General features: G+C 39.9%; 1 protein-coding gene across 12 annotated transcripts in view; it reads left to right on the top strand.

Moving 5' to 3' along the window:
• The window catches only part of CLASP1 (cytoplasmic linker associated protein 1), a 154,396-nt gene that overhangs the window by 62,738 nt on the left and 68,871 nt on the right, over positions 1-22,787 (top strand). For 6 of the 12 annotated variants that reach the window (XM_021397902.1, XM_021397900.1, XM_021397896.1 and 3 more), the window contains exons 9-20: positions 4,946-5,098; positions 6,059-6,132; positions 7,345-7,437; positions 8,764-8,909; positions 9,846-9,981; positions 10,683-10,753; positions 11,694-11,753; positions 12,443-12,520; positions 14,299-14,466; positions 15,406-15,455; positions 16,667-16,837; positions 18,459-18,482. In XM_021397902.1, the coding sequence (XP_021253577.1) occupies positions 4,946-5,098; positions 6,059-6,132; positions 7,345-7,437; positions 8,764-8,909; positions 9,846-9,981; positions 10,683-10,753; positions 11,694-11,753; positions 12,443-12,520; positions 14,299-14,466; positions 15,406-15,455; positions 16,667-16,837; positions 18,459-18,482 (1,224 nt within the window). The remainder of the gene's footprint in view (positions 1-4,945; positions 5,099-6,058; positions 6,133-7,344; positions 7,438-8,763; positions 8,910-9,845; positions 9,982-10,682; positions 10,754-11,693; positions 11,754-12,442; positions 12,521-14,298; positions 14,467-15,405; positions 15,456-16,666; positions 16,838-18,458; positions 18,483-22,787) is intronic. The other 6 variants (XM_021397904.1, XM_021397899.1, XM_021397907.1 and 3 more) reach the window with 1 other exon arrangement.

Here is a 22,787-nt window from a genome sequence, read left to right as displayed (position 1 = left end):
TAAAAATAGAAAACAAGCATTCATTTACTGACCTGGCATGGTATCCTTGGATTGGCACCACCTTATCTCAGGTTGATGATCATCACTGTATTGCAAATATGAGGATGTGGCTGAGTTGATCAAGGAGACTGCCTGAAGAACACAGGTTAAGTGCAGGCTGGGTCTTTGTCTGGCAGGAGGAAGAGTAAGGAGAGATTTGGAAGCATGCTCTGTAGCCTTTGGTGTTGGTGGCTTTGTATTCTGTGTATCCTGTGTTTTCAAAGAGAGCCCCTGGGTCTTCAGGAAGTTGAGCTTTAACTGCCAAGCAGGACTGGAGCATGGCATGATGTGCCTCAGCATGTGTGCACATGCTCATGTGCTGGTGCTGTGTATTAGGGAGGGGGCAAGGAGGGCTCCTCCAGTGCTGGCCTTCACCTGCACCTCAGAGGGAGGCTGGCATCAGAGACATGCGGTCACTGTGGTAAACTGTGAAATGTGTTAGCTGATCTCTGCTCACAGGAGGTACCGGAGTGCCGAGTACTGCCAACTGACAGCTATCTTGAAATGAGTGATTTGCAGGTGGAAATGTCCAAGTGTTGATATTTTTGCAGTTATTTAATTTTTTTGCATGGTGTTCAATAATATTTGCTGATATAAATGAATGATTTCCTTTGAGCTAGCTTAAGTAGACTGCTCGCTGCCAGGAACTGAGAACCAAGTGGAAAAACCCCATAGCAGAGCAGGCAGTGCTTCTCCAGGCCCCACTTCTTCGTTGCAGACCTCAGCGCTTCACTCCATTTAGATACCAACACAGAGATTTAACCGCTTACATTTCAGCGTGCAAGCAAAGAGAGAAGGGAGGTGTTGTGCTGTAAAGGGAAATTTGTGCAAGATGCCAGCCCCCTTCTGCTGCATCAGTGCTTGGATATGGGGTGTGTGGTAAATGGGTGCAGCGGGGTGGGGGCAGGTGCAGTGCCTTGTAGTCAGGCCTGCAGGCCATGGCAGGGCATCTTCGGCATGAACAGAGGTGACATCTTCTTTAAAAGCCAGAAAGCATCTCACTTCATCAGAGAGGAAGTCTGAGCCCTCAGCTGCTTGGCTTTAAAAAGTCCCAGCTGATGGTTCAGGCAGAGAAAGCTCTGGCCCTTATCTGCTGCGGTTCCTGACCAACTAGTGCTCTCTTTCCCCTGTTTTACACCTTGGCCAGGCCGTGAAGGGGTTACATTCTAAAATGAATAATGACTAAATTTATTCGTCATGGCCAAACAATGACAGCTGTTGAGATGCTCCTGTTAGCGCTTCCCAGGGGATAAAGCCAGGCTGGATCCTGGTGCAAGCCAGCCCAGCCGGGCAGAGCAGCTCAGCTGCAGCGTGCGTTGCTCATCCTGCGTTCCCCTCACTCCCTTCCTAAAGAGCATTGCAGTTTCCTGGGCTGAAATGGATGTTCCTGAGAATCCCACGGAGCTGCTAGAGAGGACTGAGGCCGTAGCTGTTTAAATCCATGTGCGAAGACAGCATGCTTAATGAATACGGGGGCAATGATTGATTATGCTCTGGACTGAAAGCCGCGGCTCTCTGCGAAGCACTCTTATATCTGGGCGCGCTATGGAAAATATGAAGGAATGTTGAGGAAGCTTATTTGCAGAAGGATATGTACTTGTAAGCGATTTTTTTCTTCTTAAATAATGTAACGGAATTGAAAAATTTAAAGCTAATTGTGTTGTTTCCCTGAGACAGCAGAGTGGTGAGCAGACAAAGGTCTCTTTTATAAGGGCATGTCTCTGGTGGAGAGCACTGTGTCCCTAGTAAATGAGCACTGGGGGGTTTGTTAGGGTGGGAAAATATCAGCGGTTATTTAACGCTGCAACCTGGGACTGATTTTGCTTTGGTGCACCTCTGATGGAGTGATGAGTTACACCCATGCTGAATTTGGCACCTCGTGGTTTGCAGATGGACTGAAAAAAAAAAAAATATGATCCTAGCTGAAATGATTGTTGTGATCTCAGTCAATGAATGGGGGGAAGAGGCTTTTTAATGGTAATGCTTAGCAGTTTATTTTTCTCTGGTTTTCGGAACTCGCGTGTTCAGGTTTCTTTCTGTTCTTTGTTTGTCTTTCCGTCCTGCACACGTGCTGCTGGAAGACTTAGTGTGCAGTTCTGAATGTGGATCTGTTACTCTTCACTGTTCAGATTAGAAAATGCTGTTTGGCTGTTGAAGGAATATTCTGATAACTATTCCTTTGTGTGTAGACTTAATGAACAGAGAGATGTGATTGTAACCCAAACATCTCCGAAACTGTGGGCTGGTTGTTTGTTGTGTATTTTTTTCCTTTTTTTATGTTGTTCTTAGCTAATGCTTGGAGAAACCTGTTTTACATAGTTGATTTAATTGCTAAAATGCTATGGGAGTGCAATCTTTTTTAATGTTTTTCTGCATTTGCATGTATTATCAAACAGCAAACCACACCCTCTTCTCCTTTTGGAGAGGCTTTGAGAATACAGATAGATGAGGAAGTGAGTTAAATAATAGTGTTTAAATAGCCTGTACTGTAACTGATGAAGAACTGTATTACCAGATGAAAGGGGTTTTGGAGTAATAAAGTACTTTCTGAGAATGACTGTCTCTTGGCTGGTAATATATATTATAAATAATCATTTGCTTAATATCTAAATATGGGCATTTGGAATAAATGTAAATGGGGCAAATTTGGTCTGGATGTATTCAAGGTCTATACAAGCTTATCCTCATTTAAATCCCTTTCAATAGGCTTCAGAGATCACACATTTAGAGTCTTATTTTCATCTACCATGACCTTCTGTGCAACTCTGACCAAATAATGTTTTTGAAATAAAATTCCTGTTTGAACTAGACTGTATCTTTCAGGGAAAAAGAAAAAAGGGGGGGAAAAAAAAACCCACAAAACTCGATGTTTTTAATATATTCCCATAGTGGAACTTGCCAGGTAAGGATGGAGAAGCAACACTAATAAATCACACTGGAGAACTACATGCAGTCTTCAGTTGCTGTGTTAGCACACAATACAATCAAGCAACTTGTTAAGCGTCTGATCAGGGTAAACAGTCCCCTGCAATGAACTTTCACTTAAATTAATTGAAAATGTATTTTCCAGACATTCTTCTGGCTTTTCCCTGGGCTCTTTTCAAGAGTATGTCATATTTTTTATTATGTCTGGCAGAGCAAAAAGTGAGCGTGTCAATGGGAATAACACAGTCTCCATGGCTGCCTTTGGGCACTGTGTGATGGATCCCATGTCCTAAGTGTAGTGGTTATTCCTCTCCTTAAATTGACCTCATTTCTTGATGTGACCTTAAATTTCTTAATTATAAAGTTCCTGTGTTCACCTTTGTCTTGTTCACTTTTGCCTGAGCAACAGCTGAAATGCCTGTTACTGCCCCACTTTCCTTTAGAACTTTCTTTTTTTCTGTCCCTTTGCCTTAATCCAAGGCTTTTTGAGCATTAAAATTAATGGGACAGTGATCCTTGACCACCTTCCTTAACTTTTGGGATGATGCCTAGCTGTTATTTCAGTGCTGCGATTGGACTTCAGTGTCATGCACGTGTGTACAGGTTGCAAATGTAGTTTTTAGATTTTTAGATGATCTGTGACAGCTCTTCTGTGTCCAGCTGTTACTGAGCCTTTGGGGGGAGGGAAAACTAAGACAAAGGACATTGCAGACTTTTCTTCCTTTTTTCCTCTTTTTCTTCCACTAAAATGTCTTCACTGTTACCAGTTTTTCTTACTTAGAAAAAGCTCAACATGTATTGAGTTTTACTCCTTAGTGTCCAACTTGGAGCCTGTATTGGTTACTTGATACTCCCAGGTGCTTTCCTGAGTAGGGATGGATTAAAGCTCCTGCTGGTGGTGTTTGAGTGAAATTTCACAGAGGAAATATTCCTGAAACAGTGAGAGTGGGGGCATATCATGGATCATTGGGTTGAGATGGGCGTAGATCGCGTCTCAAATCCTGAATGAAGTATTAGTGTGGAAAAGCTAAGTGATGGGGGACGGAGAGGGGGTTTTCTAGCCTCAATAAATTATGCACTTCGTCTATATCAGCTGTCCAAATGTTTTGTCACCTCTCAACCTAAGGCCATTTTTTAAAGTGGATTAGCTAATTTGTGTAGAACTGCAATATAAGCACTCCTTTGGAATTGAAGTGACCTTCAATGAAAATCAAAGTGACTGTAATTCATTTTAGGTTAATTTATGTTCATGTTTGGAAGTAAGGCCTTTGGATGGATACAAAGGATTCCATACATTTCAGTTCACCTTATTTTTTTCTTTAAGGTAATTCTCTGCTGTTTCCTTACAACAAGCAGGGAAGCTCTGCTGATAACTTAAAAACATAGAAGTGGATGTGCAGCTTTAGGTTGGACCTGTGATTAATGGTCCCGAAGGGAAATGTCTGTGGCTTATCAGCAGCATAGGTGTTGCCATGTGATCTTTCCTGGATTAGTCTGTTGTTTGTTCTTGATCTTGTGCAGGCAGTTAGCATGGTGTGGAAGGGCAGCTGGCTCTTCCTGATCCTTTCCACACATGGATTTGCTCATGTTTTTGTTTTTTTGTTGTTTTTTTTTTCAAAACAGCTCATGGTAAACTGGAGGCAAAAAAAAAAAGAAAAATTGGAGATGCAGACTGTAGACAGCTCAAGTATTAGCTGTGGCTTCATCTTTTCTTGTTGTAGATTTGTGGTTTCTTCTGTCAGAACAAATACATTGAAAGGGTTATGAAGTAGTGGCTGCAGTAGCATAGAAGTGGTCTCAGTGGCTGGTGGTCATTCCTGAATAACTGCGTTACCATCATGAAGAAGCTGTTACGATGGGAACTGGCAGAACAGATCCAGCTGAGGTTTCAGCAGACCAGGCAATGTGTTTGCCATCACACTGGCATGTTCCTTAAGAAATCCCTGATAATGGTCGACTCTGCTTTTTCCTTTTTTGGCAGATAAAAATTTTGATGATGAAGACTCCGTGGATGGGAACAGGCCTTCCTCAGCTAACTCCTCTACATCTTCAAAGGCTCCTGCAAACTCACGTAGAGTTGGGATGGGGACTACTCGCAGACTTGGGTCTGCAGCTCTGGGTTCCAAGTCTTCAAGTAAGCTTATAACAAAAGCGAATTGACTTTTATGCCGAGTATTTGTAATGTTCATGTTTGAGCTTATCTCCAGAATTTTCAGGCCATGTCATTCTCCCAGTATCCAGAAGCAGTTGTTTCCCAAGTGAGATTGTTACATGTATGTTTGTTTGAATGTGAGTGAGTCTGCACAACGTGGGTGAGTCTGCAAGCACTCCTCACATCTCTCTAGTGCACATTGCCATTGTGTAATGTTGGAACTGCATCATTGTGCAATGAGGGCTCAGGGTGAAGCATGTCACTGATGCATAGTGTGAATTTTTGTTTCTATAGCTGATACTCTTTGGCTGGATTGATGCAGGCTGCTTACAACTACATGCTAAAACTTAAGGCCATGCAACCTAAAACAGACATGCTGACTTTCTTCTAAGTCCCTAAGGCATTGCTAGTAGCGAAGGTGAAAGAGAAGAAGGGAGCGGTAATTTGGAATGTGATCAATTTTAAATGTCATTACAAAAGATCTAGAGAAATGAAGGAAGTTGTCTTTCACAGTCTCTAATGCGATTAATATTCCAGAGACTGTTTGTCTTCCTTATCGTTTGTCTGCTTGTGCAGGTGTCAGGAGATCTGCACCTTCATCTATTATAGATAGGATTAAATCCTTTAAAATAAAATCTCCCATATAATGAAAGTAAATATTCCCTTTCATCTTTCAGACTGTGCCCCCTAACTGTTAAGTGACTCCTATAATGACTTCCCTAGCATGCCCTCTGTGCCTTGGAGCTGGAGGTTGCTATGCATGTGCAGTCCATGCCTGGCACTGAATTTTCCCGCCTCTATTTTTATTACATTTGCAGCACTCTGAGGTTGTGTGGATAGTGAACTTTCTCCTGATTAGATGCCTTGATAGATAGCTAGTGGTTTCATTATTGATTCTCTTGTTGATAAGAAGACTGAAAAGGCTGTTTTCTTGTTTGTCAGCTGGCAAAGAGGGAGCTGGTGCTGTGGATGAAGAAGACTTCATTAAGGCATTTGAAGATGTCCCAACAGTTCAAGTAAGTAAATTATAAGCTAAAGCACATAACACGAAACAGCAGAAGATAGGTGTAGGATCTAGTCCTTATTGCTTATAAATTGCACTTTGCTTGAATGCTGGCAAGTCTCCCTTAAGGGAAAGGTAAGTTGAAGGTTGTTGGGGAGCAACTTAAAATGATGATAGCTGCCAGTAGGTTGGTGGGAAATGCTCAAAAGTGGAGGGAGGGGAGCCAGGAGGTTTTGTGGTACAGGTATCGTAGGAGAAGGCGCTGAGCTGGCGCTAGTTGGGGCGTGTTGAACAGTGCTGTCTGATCAAACAAAAGCTCAAGTCACCAAAAAGCCTCTCTGCATTTCATTTGTGTCATATGGAAACTGAAAGCAGGTAAAGGTGATTTGTGCCTCCAGGATCTCTGCTGTTTTGAGTGCTACGATGGAATAGCGCGTGTTTGCTGATAGATTTAGTCAGGTAGCTGAAATGTGGAGTGCATCACCTCTCCTTCACCAGAGTTTACCCACTGGGACAAGTGAAGACTGCACAGGTGCTCATGATCTTACCCAGCTCAGCCTAGAACCCAACCTGGGCTGAAGTGTAGGATGGTGACTTAGCTACCCCTTACTCTTTTGATACACTTGTGTATTTTTAGTGAATCTGCTTTCAAATTGACTGATTTTATTCTTTGGTAGCTTTCTTCTGTGCTCCAATACAGTGTGACTGTTTAGTAGTATGAAAATTTTTAGCACCTGCAAGTTTTAAAAGCCAGTTTAGAGTTAAGCTTTTAAGATCTTACTTCTATTTGGGAATGAGTTAGTTTTCTCTAGTTATGCATAGTGACTGTTGACTAGCTCCATAAAACATATACATTAATCTCTTCCACAAAGCAGGAATTTTAGCATTTTATTGACTCTTTTGTTGCAGATGTCAGTTATGTATTTGACTTGTAACTGTTCTCAGTAACGTTTTTTTTGCTATATACACTACAGAAATGCTGCTTAAAATTGTGAACCTATAGTAAAATAACAGATGACAATCCCTTAGTTATCCTGTGATCATGCTATAATGTTGGAAGGAAAGGTGTGTAAATTCTTTGCGTTATGCAAAACTAGCATGTCCAAATCTAACATGTGACAGCTGAGCATTGAGGGAAAGAGGAAATAAGATGGTAGATGGGAAATGGTCTTGCTTACTGGAATAAATCTCATGTTATGATTCTACTCTGTATTTAAATTTACAGATTTATTCTAGCCGGGATCTTGAGGAATCCATAAACAAAATAAGAGAGATACTATCTGATGATAAACATGACTGGGAACAGAGAGTATCTGCTGTAAGTAGTTATCTTTGACATGAACTCTATTAATATATGGTTTTCCTTCACTGAGGTTATCCCATGAAAGAGTTTGCTGAGAGAATCTCAGAGTAAGGTTGAAGTGCGGTTTAAGTGGTGAACATCTGTTATATTTCCCCAAGCTTAGGGGAAACATTTCCTTATGAGACTGAGTTTAAACCACATCTGTGGAGGAAGATACTATTTTTGATATAAAAGCATCTGGTGAGCCGAGATCAGGTTAAGCTGGAAATCATGCAGGGAATCTAGATGTAAAGCTAGAAATTTGCTAGCAGATACTGAAATGCTGAGATAGAAATATCAAAAATTATATTCAGAATCTCTTAAAACACCTCCTGGTGAGGAAGGAAGTCATTTTGCCTGTAGAGAGCTCACTTATACTTTCGCAAAAAGGAAATAAAAGCAAACAATTCAAAAAATTTACACGCTTTTGTGTAATTCTGAATAAATGGCTATAACTGTGGGAAATGCATTAGTGGAAAACTGGGCGTTGTATGCATACCAAGATTGTCTCATTTTCTGAGATGAGCGGTGTTTTCATAATATAAATAGATGCATACACTTCTCTATACAGTAGACTTTGATCACTGGAACAGCAACTATGACATGTCTGTCAAGTCATATATTACAGATCTAAGCGTCAGCTTGCGCTGATTCAGCTTACTTCGTTTTTCTTTGCTGTAGTGAGAGCAGTAAGCTTAAATAGAGGGACTGTATTCATGAGGTCACATGGAGATACCCAAAATAAACTCTTTATGAAGAAATTGTGGTCCCAGTATCACTAGAACATAGGCTATTTTGGTGGGGTCAGGGTTGCACTTCTAGTAGAGCCATATAATTATTTACTTTAACAAAGTCAGTGAACAAATTCTAGGTAGAAGTCAGTATAACTCAGATCTGAGTGTAAGTCAAACCTTTCAAGTCATCTTTCAGACAAGATAGCTAGCTATGTGAGGTTCTAAGCTTTTAGAAACTATTGTAAGTAGATGGATATTAAGTGGAATAAAAAAGAACCTTTGACATCTTTTGGCTTCAGAAGTAATTTTTGGGTTGTTAACAATAGTTGTAGAAGCCACGTGTAATACTTGTGGATTCCTGTAACATTAGCTACCATGATTATATTATTGTATATTCTTAGTATGTTAACCTGCGAGTTGTATTGTAAGGTCTGAAACAAAATTGCTTGCTATTCTTTAAGAAGTGTGTTGTACAGAGGCCCTGGGTGTAAAGTATGAGCTCTGAACCTAAGAGTCCTTGTGTACGTTGCTCATTAACAGTCACTGCTTTGTTTTGTGATGGTAACAGTTGAAAAAGATCCGCTCCTTGCTGTTGGCTGGAGCTGCAGAATACGATAACTTCTTCCAACACTTACGACTCCTGGATGGAGCGTTTAAATTATCTGCTAAAGACCTGCGGTCTCAGGTAGTGCGGGAGGCTTGTATCACGTTGGGGTAAGTTTATTTTCTAAACATGCTTGAAATGGGTTGTAGAAACAAGGAGCTGATGCTGGTTAGAATAGGCATACGAATTAACTAGTAGGATGAAATTTTGCTACTTCCATTTAAAACCATGTTCATGTAGGCTACTAAATAGGAGGGGGAATGACTGTTTACCTGAGTGGATAGTGATAGGACAAGGGGGAATGGTTTTAAACTGAGACAGGGGAGATTTAGGTTAGATGTTAGGAGGAAGTTTTTCACACAGTGGGTGGTGACGCGCTGGAACAGGTTGCCCAAGGAGGTTGTGGATGCCCCGTCCCTGGAGGCATTCAAGGCCAGGCTGGATGTGGCTCTGGGCAGCCTGGTCTTGTGGTTGGCAGCCCTGCGCTCAGCAGGGTGGTTGAAACTGGATGATCTTTGAGGTTCTTTTCAACACAGGCCATTCTATGATTCTAACTGAAGTTGTGCAAACCCATATTATTGAGTTTTCAGCGTTAGTGGTTACGATATGCAAAAATACGGGTTTTGTTCTAGTTCAGACTGAGCTATTTTTTATTTTTAATTGTTTATCTTTCTGAAATGGTTTAAGAAAAAGAGCCTGTAGTGTTTCTAACAGCATTTTTAATGGAAATTTGTGCAAATGAATGCAAAACTGATCACTTTAGAGAAACTGTGATACAAACTATCAAGTTTGGAGAAATACTTTTATTCAGCATTGTCACACTTGTTTGTTAGTTAATGTTTCTTACAGCTCAATTGAACAAAGAACATAAACTTGAAATGAAAGGAACTATTTCTGAAACAAATTGCTCTGTCCTTTAGAGTTGGTGCAGAGGTGACAGTTGTGAAGAGTGAGATATTAGATGTGCTAATGTCATACGTTCTGTAGAAGTCTGACTCACTTAATCCTCAGCACACTTAACAGTATGACTTCATTGTGTTTTTCAGACATTTATCATCCGTTCTGGGAAACAAGTTTGATCATGGGGCAGAAGCCATTATGCCAACAATTTTTAATCTAATTCCAAATAGTGCCAAAGTCATGGCCACTTCTGGTGTTGTAGCAGTTAGATTAATCATTCGAGTGAGTATCAGTCAAAAGAGAACAACATTTTATTATTTCCAAATGCTGTGATGTTTCTAAAGAAAATACGGATGTTACTGCAATGAAAACTAGATCAAATGTCAAATGTACTCTTCTGATTGTGCTAGGCTTGTCTGTCTCCAGATGTAATGAAGCCTTGTGTAGATAGATGATGATAGGTAAGTCGTCATTTAATAGTAGGAAAAAGAAGCAGAAGTGATAGGAAAAATGTTTCTTTACATAGTAAGGTATTTCTGTCCCTCAGAGATGAGTAACCTTCTTTTAACTGGTTTTAAATCTGACATGCAGTACAGACTTATTGTGCTGTAAAACTCCTCAGGGACAGCACATGCTGCCTAAAACTGTTAAGTTGCAATGATGGCTTCTGCTAGGGAAGCTGCAGATAGCCTGACACCTCTTAACTTGTAACCACTGACTGTTCAGATCCTCTTGATGCGACTTCAGCTCTTTGGCAGAAGAAAAAATAAAATCTGTTAAAAGATATTTCTACTGCTAAAATATATATTTTTAATAACAATCTGTCCATATTTGTTTGTGTTTCCTTATTTAGCAGTTCTATTTTTAAGAGTTGAACAAAAATAAATATTTGCGCGCAGAGCTCAGGTGGCTAGTGAAAATGACTTTTCATTCCACGGAACTGTAAAGTTTTCTTCCTGTTTTTGTTCTTTCTTTTGTTCTAGCATACACACATCCCTCGACTAATACCCATCATAACCAGTAATTGTACCTCCAAGTCTGTTGCAGTTAGAAGGTGAGCATTTAGCTTGAAGTTCTGCTGTTGTTTACCAGTAAATGGGATCATGTATACTTCTGATAAAAATCGTTTGTTTTTATTCATGGAAAGAGTTGTTACAGACACTGCACTAGAGAATTCATCTTATCCTCCCCCATGAGTTGGGAACAAATTTAAAATCAGCTATTAGGTATAAGACACAGCATTGCAGAGAAGAAAAAGCAGTTTTTCTAAAAGAAACATGTTCTTTAAACTAATCTCTGTGCTTACTTACAATGTCATATTAGCTTTTTTAATTATTTTTTTTCACAGACATGCTTCTCTTCCCCATTACTAATCTTTGCAGTGATAGATTTTCTTTGAGCCAGTCAGCAGAAATGCTGTTCTGTGATATTGTCATCTGGAAGTTGGGCAATATATGCTCTCTCTGCATTTAAAATCTAAGTGTGGTACGCTCTGGCAGCCTTGCTGGGAGACTTTTGCTTGTGCCATACAGATGCATTTTTCTCTAGTTAAATGAAAAGGTCTTTGTAGTTGATGAATTTTGTGACAATCCTTGAAAAAAATGACAGCATACAAATGCCTTCCTTTCTTTAAATGAGAGAGACTGAAGCTGAAAAGAAGCTAGATGTGAAATTTCGATGTGAAGCTTGAACTCTAGTGAGTACAGAGTGGTACTAATTTGTAACTTCTTTGCCTATATCTAAGGGAGCTTTTTGGTTTGCTTTACATCAAACCATCTCTTGAGACTCTGTAGAGAGATGACTCCAGTTACTTTACAGTTCTTATTGACAGCATTTCTAGAGTTCTCGATATTCCTGTTGTGGTTCTTCCTGAGTTCTAATGTCCTGAGAACCATCATAACAAACAACAAATAACTGTTGTGCAGAGGCAGGTATGGTGAAGTCGGTGTGCCTGTTAACTTTGAGAACTCAGCATTTCTTCTTTTTCTTCTCAGGCGCTGTTTTGAATTTTTAGACCTGCTGCTGCAAGAGTGGCAAACTCACTCCCTAGAAAGGTAAGCTCTGAAAACAAGGAATTTGGTTAATTCTAGCCTATTACGGCCTTGGAGGTTAGGTCTGTACAAAGGTTAGTCTTGGAGGTGAGATTCACGTAGTTCTAGCAAAGATATTTTTGTTGCAAGAAAAGCATCTATGTGTGTGCATGTGTACAATTCATCCATGTAGTTCTGGCGTCGGAGTTCAGTGAGTCTGTTTCTTATGCCAGCCCTAGAAAACCTCTCTGAATGAATCTCAGAACTGGATAGATTTTCTTTTCCTTTCTCACTGTACAGTGAGAAGATGAGGTGATGGCTGCTGCACATCTAGCAGGAGCATCTGAGGCTTGTAGAGTAGTTCAGACTAAAGAACAGCAGAAGAAATTGTCGGATACTTATTGGGACCCAATTTCCTTAGCCCTGGACTGACCAAGACTATATAAGGGTTAAGAAGAGTATTTTTACACCCAGGCAGTTTCAACTGACAAACTAAAGATAGACCAGTGAAGAATGCTGCTTGCCTTTTTGTAGGCAGCAATGTGACTGAAATAAAACTGACTTAAAAGAATAGATAAAGCTACAAAATATCTAGTGTTGAAATGGGAGGAACTCTTTGTTCAGGGACGCTAAGGCAAAACCAAATCAGCTATTTATTTGTAAATGTAGCACATCTTTCTGGATTGCTGGACCATGTATCCTTCTTATTTCAGACACATATCAGTGTTAGCAGAAACAATAAAGAAGGGAATTCATGATGCGGACTCTGAAGCCAGGATAGAAGCAAGAAAGTAAGTAGAAGCTATTGTTGCCTTTTCTTCCTCCCTATCTTTATCCATATATTGTGAGTTATGGTACTACATGTTGGAGACTGTGTTCCAGACAAGTAATGTTCTGGTAATTGAGGCTAACACTCCTTCCCTTTCAAAGGAAATGAGTAGTAGAAGATGTCATATGAAGTGAGCACATAGGGCTCAGTTACGTATTTATTTATTGGTTTTCAATGGTGCTTATTTTACTTTGATCTCTAATAACTATAATCTTTTTTTCCTGTCTGAGCAGTTAAAACATTTACTTGAGCTCAACCTATAAGTCTAGTGTCCCCAACTAGTAGCCTTGTCTATCTTCTTGATGTTTCATAATCTTGGGTTTAACTGAAATTTCTTCTATTTAGTGCAAGAAAGCTATTATTTCTGTTGTTGTTTTCTTTTCTTTCTGTGGTATTTCTTGTTATTGAAACAAAAGTCACTGTGCTGGTACACTGCTAAATATTATCCTATGTAAAGGAATTATTTTGACAGTGAAATAATATCTTTGTGTATATCTACAGGAAATATAATTAGTTTTTTTCTGTTGAAGATCCCTTGCATTTTTGACAATGTTCATACTAAGGATAGTTGTTCCTGTACTAGGATCATGCTCTTCTGAACAGAAGACAACAGGAATGTGTTTCTTCAGAAAGAGGATGCTGTTAAACAAGAAATCCCTAAACAATACATTTTGTTAATTTAAATGCTATATTATAAGCAGAGGTGTTTCACAGTAGGACTGTTCAAATCCTTTTGAAAGGGAAAGTTTGCATCACTGGAAAAATACAGCATGCACTGAGATTTCACAGCGGGTGACTAGTTAAGCTGAAAAGGCGGCAAGGAAAATGGAATAAGACTTTAGAAAGCAAACTTAATTCTCTTTTCCCATTTTTCTTAATTAAGTGTTACTGTGTGTAAGACAGAAATTTGTTTCCTTTTAGTGCTGTGAGAATGCATGTGACTTCTCTGAGGACTGACTGTCTCATACAAACAATTCTTGATTCATTTGAGCTAATGGTCTTGCTCTTAAACTGCCCCTTAGTTGCCCCCAGAAAAGTGCTGAGAGATTTCGTCTCCTTTGTGATGAGTGAATGGTGTTTTAGCATCAGCCAGGAGATGAGGACCAGAGAGGAATTCCCCCTTCAAGTGCTCTTTTGCTTTCAGCATGGTACTGATTGGAAGTGTATTGGAACATCTTTCTTATTCTTTAATTTTCCTGAAAGATAGTCAACAGCCTTAGCTCTTCAAAAGATTTCTCTCTGCAGCAATGTACAAGAGCTGTTTGTTAAACTTGAGGAAGAAAGCACCTGCTGGTGATTTCCCAAATCAGGCCCATGCACATGTATTCTGCTTTTGGCTTGTTCTTGAAGCATATGTTGAACAGCTAGTCCCAAGCTGACTTCGTTCTGGTTATGGTTCTAGTCTGGGTCTGTCTCCTATGTATGGTAGACAGCTAGAGGGATATGAGAATGTCCTTTGTGACAAAGCCTTTTTGCTAACTTATGCTTTTACAAAGCCCCAGGTGGTGTCTTCTCCTCTTGTTATTTTTGTTTGCTTTGTCTTCTGTGGGGCTGTCTTTCCAGCAATTGTGTTATTCAGTGGTATGTCTTAAGTGCATCATGGAGGCAGTAGATGATTGAAATGACTGGGCTAAGCAGCCCATGAATGCCATTATTGAAAAAGGCTCTGACTGTACCTGTGCTCCACTGACCACTAAAATATGACAAGGAAATATTAACAGCTTTGTGCCTTGTTCCCAGGTGCTACTGGGGTTTTCACAGTCACTTTAGCCGAGAGGCAGAGCATTTGTACCACACCTTGGAGTCCTCTTACCAGAAGGCCCTGCAGTCACATTTGAAGAACTCTGACAGCATTGTGTCCTTGCCGCAGTCAGATCGCTCCTCCTCCAGCTCCCAGGAGAGTCTCAAGTAAGTCATTCAGCATCATTACTTCTCCCTTGGTTTAAACAACTGCAAAGATAACACGATTGCTTTCTCACATTCTCAGGAGTTGCTTTGGGTACTACTTGGTGCTTTACTTGTCTCATCTGGTTATCTGTGGCCTCAACACTTGATTGGGCAAAAATCTGACTAACATTATATAAAAATAAAATGCATTATTCTGATGCATGTCTGTATTCTTGCTTCTCTTAAAGAGATGATCAACTTAGGCTGCAAACATTTGCAACTGAAGACATATGAGCAATCCCATAACGTTGATCACGGAATCACAGAACTGCGGGGGCTGGAACGGACCTCTAGAGATCGAGTCCAGCCCCCTGCCAAAGCAGGCTCCCTCGACCAGGTTGCACAGGCAGATGTCCAGGCGGGTCTTGAATGTCTCAGAGAAGGAGACTCCGCAACCTGTCTGGGCAGCCTGTTCCAGTGTTCCATCATCCTCACTGTGAAGTTCTTACGCACGTTTGTGCAGAATTTCCTATGCTTCAGTTTGTGGCCGTTTTCCCTTGTCCTATCACCACACACCACTGAAAAGAGTCTGACCTCATCCCTTTGCCTCCCACATCTTAGATGTTTATAGACACTGATCAGATCCCCTCTGAGTCGTCTTTTCTCAAGGCTGAACAGACCCAGGTTGCTCAGCCTTTCAATGCAACCCTTTAAATCTGTAGTGTTCTTAACAATCACTTCTTGCTCAAATAACATACATAAGTCTTTTCTTTGTGTTTTTGTAAAGAATTTCATAATGATGCTGTATTTATATTTAAAAAAATAAGCTTTGTTAGTCTATTCCTGAATCTCAATAACTTCCTGTTATCTCAGTTATATACTGAGGGAACAGAGTAGCACTGTTACTGGTGACTGTGAAATACCAGTTTTGTTTTAATAAATACTTATATTAACTTCTAGCCGTCCACTGTCTGCCAAAAGAAGTCCTACTGGAAGTACTACATCAAGAGGTGAGAATAGGAGCTGAAAATGCGGTGAGATGTTGCTGAGGAATTGTGATGAAGTAGAATGAGTATTTTGGATACTGCAGTGTGCAAAGGACAAGTTTTCTGGTTTCTGCTCCTTAAAAATGGCACCTTATTATGTAATGTTTAAGCAGCTCTGGATTGTGCACCCCTTTTTGTACACTGGCATCTGATACACTGATGCCTTTAAAAGCTGGTATTTTTTGTTATTGTTTGCACCTAAAGGAAGACTAAAAAGCCTTAAAATTGTAGCAAAGTTAAGTTTAGCTGTAAAATAACTGACATTAACTCCTACTGATGCTAGTATATACAGCTACATAGTCTAGTTGTGCATTCACCTTTACACTTTCACTTGTTTTTTATGGTTTCAGCACTTACTGGAGGCACTGTCTGACTAATGTATTTTTACCATTAGATGGAATATTTAGATGTGGCCATGAGTTGCTGATTTTGCTTCTTAAGAAACTTAAATGCAATGGCAAGGGAATACATAAGGAAAAATGCTTTCTTATTCAGTAGGCATGTTTGCTTTCTTCATTCATATACCCAAGTCTGTATACTGCTGTACATCTCTATTGACAAGTACAGGAGGCCTTCCTGTCCTAAGCAAATTCATATAATAACCTAAATAGTACATTTGAATACAGAGCATAACAAAGACACCTTCTGTTCCTATCATATAATGTGCTGATACCTTGGATCCAAGGAGAATTTGATGTGGCACCTACTTTATTGTGCCCACAAATGCATGCATGCTTGCAGCTGAATAGACAATTTTTTTGCTTAAGAGGGTAAACAACGAGGAGTGGTGGGAACAGTGGTCCTCACGAGAAGATGCTTTTGGAAGGCAGGTAGGAAGACTTCCAGCAAAGTGTAGAACCTGGGTTGAAGGACCTATGGGTCTTTTCTGGACAGCAACTCACAAGCTGGTGATGGATGTTCTACCTGAGTTTTTTATATTGCTGGCCTGGTAGCCTTTTCTTGGCATTTAGGTTTAGTGCCTGATGAAGTTCTTGAAATATCTTTTCAGTCAGTGTGGGGAAGCCCACAATACCCTGATAAGACATCCTTTTAAGTATTCCAGTGCAATTAGAGAATGTTAAAAATAGTACGTTAAACTGCTTGCCATGCTCTTTGAAGCACACAGCTCAAAAAATTAATCTTCTTTATTCTGGGTCTCCCACTCTCATCTGCAGCATCTACAGTAAGTACAAAATCTGTGTCAACACCAGGATCTCTGCAGCGATCCCGCAGTGACGTTGATGTGAATGCAGCAGCTAGTGCCAAGTCCAAAGTGACGTCTTCTGGAGCATCCACCCCCTTCAGTTCTGCTGCAGCCCTGCCCCCAGGCTCATATGCATCATTAGGTAAATCTATATGTTCTACTGTTGCAGTCAGCTTTCTTTACTGTCAGGAAGTGCCTAGATAACTTGATTTCAGTGTTAAACTCTGTAACTGGAAGAACGTTTCTCTGAGATGGCGAACAGTTCTTGGGTATCAGTGTGTGATCTCTTGCCTTTTGGAATTAAGCAAAAAGTTTGCAAAGGAACTGACTTGGAACAACTTCCCAATTTTGTGAATTGTTTTGATAATCTCAGCCTTTTTTTCTGGGGGAAAGTAGATCTTATTCTGGTTCCGTGGTGCTGTTGAGGAAAATGCTTAGTGCTGTGTTACTTTTGATGTGTCCTTCTGACTCTTTCCCTTCTCTTCCTTCCCTCTTTCCTTGATGCTGGTTTTCCATGAATTGTTCTATGCTTTGAGTAGTACATCTTTGTTGAGTTTGATTACTTCGTTTTGCAAAAAGATGCAGAAGCAAAGAGAAGCAGGCCTTCCCATTTTACAACACAGTTGGGATATAAGTTTTGCTGACTCTTTCTGGATTACAGCCGCAACGTGCTGTTCTCTCCAACCGTTGTATACCACTGTCAGGTCCCCACCAGTGCTTCTTACAACAAAGTTTGCATTTGATCTTTCTCTCCTGGAGATGACACTGCTAATTTTCTAAAGCAGGAAGTGCAAGGCAGTGAACAATAATAATAATAATTTCTCATTCTGCAGATTGCATACTAATCTAATTCCTGAGATTTTTATTGATTTTTACCTTTACAAGAGGGAGAAAAATTGGATGTCTAGTGGGTGTCAAAGTCAGTGGTCTTGATTTGAGCTGTGCCTATAGCTTTCATTCCTTCCTTGAGTCAGCTGAAACGTAGTTTTTCCTTAGTGTTGTGCATTTGATCTTATTTATAGATTCACTTTGTAGATATATTTCCTCTGTATCTGAAGTCCTTTATAGTGTCTTTCATGCATTGGTTGTTTTTGCTTCAGAAGTTCATGTTTTATTCTGATTTATATTGCTTGTTCATATTTAGTTCAAGATTTAGATGCATTGCAGTGAGCACTTAATACAGATCGTGGAGTTGATTGCTTAAGAGTGTGCTTTCAGAGCTTAATGACGCAGCCACTCTTTAGATGCACTGTGTACTGGCTTCTGTGGCAAACGTGCTTTTGCACTATCCCATGTCATGAAGAAGACCAGAAAGGGGGGAAGAAAATCTTAAAGCTGTTTTTGTCCTTGAGGGTAGGAAACTGAGTACAGTGTTACTCTTGCTCTTAAGACAGTGAAGGAGAAAACCAAGAAACGTCTGTGTTTCTTCAAGTAATGCAAGCATGGCTGCTCCTAAAGGAGTTTGTTTCCTTCCTTTTGAGCTAGCAGGGACATTTGTTATCTGTGCGTCTCCATGAGAGAAATGGTGAGGCAAACAAAGAAAATGGGGTTTGACAAACGTTAGATACATGTGGAAAGAAAAGCTTGCAACCTTGTTCTTCAGAATCATCAGGCTTTGATTTGTTGCTCAGTTGAACTTTTTTCCATTTGTTTGTGTTAATTTTTTCCATACTTCTATAGCTAATATATAGTGCCCATTTCTGTTGATGTTACTAATTCTTCCCAATTAATCCTTGCCTTATTTTTTTTTAATTTGCCTAAAGATGGTACTACCACTAAAACTGAGGGTAAGCAGTCTCTCTATGTAACTGAGGTGTGTCTACAGTCGTACCACTCTACCTGGTCTGTTCTCAAAGTGTTACTGATTATCATCCGTGTTCACTGGTGACCTGCATGAAGTGTTGCATGGTTGTCCTGCTCATTTTGATGCCATGGGGTGTTCTTCACTTTCTCTTCGAGCTGCTCCCTGCTAATGGCACTATCCTGGTTTCATGACTAATTTCTAATCACAAAATTGCATGTGTGTCTTCCTATTTACAGCAGCGCTTTTGGTTGATGGTGACCTGAGCACAGATTACAAAAGCAGGGCTTGTGTTTTCTTACTCTATGTTGTGTAAAGGTTTGCTGTGTTTTTCCATCCAAAGCTCAGGTCACAACTGCCAAATGCTTTCAGGAAGAGACAGGGCAGCAAGAGAATTGAATGAGATGATCACATGGCAGAAAAATGAGGACAGTAAACAATGATCTCTAGGGAAGGAGTATTTAGTCAAACTCTTTAAACCTGAGCTCTCTCTCTTTATTGTTAACTGAGTGAGATGGCTTACATCTAAGACAGTCGGAGGAAAGTTTTTTCAACAACACTGAGCCTGCTAGTTTGGGAAGGCCTGAAGACTGGTTGGTTATTTGGCTTTTTGTCAAAGCTTGTTCTTTTTTTCTTACTTCTCAAGCAAAACAAAATCACTGGGAAATCATTTTTTTCTGAGGCAGACAGGGATAGAAAACAAGGCCACCTACACATAATGAAGACGCTTTCTCCCCAACCCAACCGATTTTTTCATGTTAGAAGTCTCTTTTCAAGGGATCTATTACTGTTTGATGGGACTGTGTTAGTATCCTTGATGAGTGCTTGTATTTGGATGTGGTGTTCTGAGAAGTGCCACTGTGCTGTTGTCACATATTTTCTTGCCTTCTTATTACTGCTGCATCAATTTATTATTTAGGGGGAAAAGTGTCTGCTGTCTTCAGAACTAGCACTTAAACTTATGGTTGGAAGATGAGCTGGTTCAGAATCATGAACAAGTGTTTATGCTTTGTGATCTCTTGGTGATACAGAATATGAAATTGGCTTAAACACTTCTATTGAAGTCAGTGTCAAATTAAATGAAAGTTCCAAGCTGTTTTAATCTTAGCTTTTTTTTAAAATACACTGACCCTTCTTTTTCATTTCTTCCCTTCTCCACAGTTTTCAAAGTTGTCTCTTTTTTCCCTAACATGGAAACACTGAATGTATAATGTTAATTTATGTAATATCCTATGCAATGTACAGATCCTCTCCTGGACTGTAATGGTGTTTGTGGAGGTCTGTTGCAGTAGCTGTCCTCTGGTATTCCTTCACTTTTAGTTTATTAAGTGCTCTATTGTCGTTATGCAGAAGGTTTTTTAAATTAGGTTTTTTCTCCAATTTGACTACACTGGATGCAGATTGGGTTTGGTAAAAGTCTGTAATACTCATCATCATCATCTTTGTTTCCTTCTGTCACAACAGCTGAAGGAAAAACAGCCTTCAGATTCAGTGTGTCCTTCAGCTGAGGGCTGGGAGAAGGCTCTTCTGCTGACTGATCTTCCAGAGTTGTCAGTAGTGTAGAGAAGGCAAAACTTCATATTCTTAGAGACAAAAAGAGCCAAGTGGAGGCAGCAGCCAAGTGTCACCTTTTTCTGGAAATAGCTGTGTGGGCAGGAGATGGGCTTTGAACAGAAAGCACAAATTCCTTCTGCATGTATGCCTCTGTTTTTTTGCGGGATACTAGTGCCTACTTCAAGAGCAAATCCTTGTTTTCTTTTTCTGTGCGTGTGTGTGTGCACGTCGTTCAGCATTAAGTTTAATCTGCAGTCTGGTTCCCATCGTGGCTTTTTGTAGCTGCAGTGTAAAAGCTTTGCACCTTCCCCTCAGCTGGGAGCCAGCATTGTGTGAGCTTGGCAGTTCTCGTCTGCTTTGCCCTTAGTTCTCCTCAGTGTTTTGGTTTCAAGCCAGGCATCTCAAAAGAGGAGCAAGATAAAAGTGGCTTGTGCCACTGGCAAGCTAAGAGCAGAGTATTGGTTCTTTGGTTTTAAATAGTGTCACCTCAGTTGGCAAATGCTGCGAAAATGCTCTTCTTTATGGAAAGGTAGCATGAATCTATATACAACCTTGATCTGTGTAGATCCTCTGCCTCTGTGCTGTGAGTCTGCGTCATCATGCAGTGTATGTTTTGATAACCCAGACCCTTTGTGTATGGGTATCTCTAGAACGTCATTAAGAGTTCAGTAGACAGAAAGCCTGTAAGAGCAAAGCCTTTTTAGTCTTGATGGGGATTTTACAGCTTGTGCCATGCAAGTAGCAGTTGTGCTCTAAATTCTTGTTGTACATGACTAAAAAGAAACTTCAGAAAAGTTTATGCTTGTTTTATTGTGGAAGTTTTTCAAGTCTGTCCCCAAACTGACAAGTTTATAACAAACAATCGCCAATTTCCAGAATCAGTGGCACAATTCCTAATAATTTTTATTACTCTCTTGAAAGAAAATAGTCTGATTTATCATTGTTCTCAAATAATTTAGACTTAAAAAGATCAAGCATCTGGAGCTCGAAAAGGCTTTGGATAGCAGTTTTAAGAAATGACTATTCCTATTTTCTTCTCTGCTTTAAAGCTCTTCATTGTTCTCAGAGGCAAGGCTTAACTCAAAGATTTGACTGAACATGGTAGCTTAAACTGAAAGTCTCAGGTAGTAGGTTTCTCTCTTCTCTTGGTTGATCCCTTTGCAAGTGCTGGCTTGAGTTGCCTGTGCGTACTGGTGTAGAGCAGCGCTGCTTTTGTTCCTTCAGCTCTCTGCTCTCCCAGAAGATCTTACTCAAAACCAAGAGATAGCATATACTGATGGTTTATGGTAAGGGTAGAGTGCCTATCAGGGGAAATTGTGCTGCCCAGTTAGGTCACATACTGGTAATGTTGGACTTGTGCTACATGTGGAATCCATACCTTGCTTACTGTAAAAAGGATGTATTTTTTACAGGTTTACATACAAATCATATAACTGTGTATTCACAAAAGTATCACCTCCAAATGATACACGTACACCTAGGGGGATCCTAGGGACTCTTTCAGGATTTTTCTCCTTTTCCAAGTCAGATAAGAAAAAAAACAACCCAGGGAATACATGAACTGATCCGCGACGATATCATTACCATCCTAACACTTCTGCATGTAACTTGTGTGATTGTAGGCATCATTATTCACAGCACAGAACTGATTAAACTTAGTTGTGGGTCTGTTATATACCATTTACGATTTCTGGAGTATTAGAAAAGCAGTTTCTTCGCAGGCTGGATCTCACCAAGCCTGTGTTTGTTCTGAGTCCTGGGGAGGGTGGAGGTGCGGTAGTATCCACCCAGAGGAGTTTAGAACAGTGCTGAATGAAGCCTCTCTTAATCACGGAAAGTTACTTTACTTGTTCCTTTGTTGTTGTCTTTTTTTTTTTGAAAACCCGCCTAGATTTAGGCTTATGTTAGACATCCCAAAGTTGATTGTGATCCATTAATTGTTGTAAAAATGACAGTAACTTAAAAACAAAAGGGAAAAAAAGCCCCAACAAACAAAAAGCCCTCAAATGATTTCTTAACACAAAGCATATATATGGAGTCTTTCAAAATACTTTCCGTACCATCTAAGTGTCACATTTGCATGTCAAATTTAGATCAAAGGCTTTTGTAAATGGTAATACTTTAATGCTTTTTGGAAACCAGTTGGGGCAGTCTTTATCTGTTCATTTGCTGTGCTGCTGCTCTCAGGATAAAGTAGTTTTTTTAAGAAGAGCAGAAAAGTAATGGCTATAAAATATGAATTGCTGCATCTGCAGTTTGAGCTGTATACAGACAAACCTATTTGAAAAGCAAAGAATTGTGTAGGAGGGGAGGGATTTGTTTGCATGTAACAACAACAAAATGCCTAACTTTTGCTATATTATTTCTGATCTTGACATTTTTTATCTGTGGTAGAATGATAGGGATTAAATGACACAGTCCTGCGTGCAAATATGGATATGAATGCAGACTCTTGTTTGCAGATGGAATGCTTAAGGATACATAATAGAGACATTTGTGTTGTGTAAACAAACGTTTTAACATATATACTAGGAAACCATAACCTTAAAACCTTGAGGTTTTACCTATCCAGGTAGTTACTGATTCATCTGTCATTACTATAAAAGCAAGCAGTTTCTGGATATCGTAAGACTACATAAGGGCTGTGCATGCGTGTGTGAAGGTCAGTTAACTTGGAGATATCCCAGGTCCCTCTCCATTTTTGTCTCATGGATTTGTCTAAAGTAATGGGACTTCA

This window comes from Numida meleagris, chromosome 5 (assembly GCF_002078875.1).
Source record: "Numida meleagris isolate 19003 breed g44 Domestic line chromosome 5, NumMel1.0, whole genome shotgun sequence".
NCBI lineage: Eukaryota > Metazoa > Chordata > Aves > Galliformes > Numididae > Numida > Numida meleagris.
The sequence above is the reverse complement of the archived record's forward strand: the minus strand, read 5'-3'. Positions and strand labels throughout refer to the sequence as shown.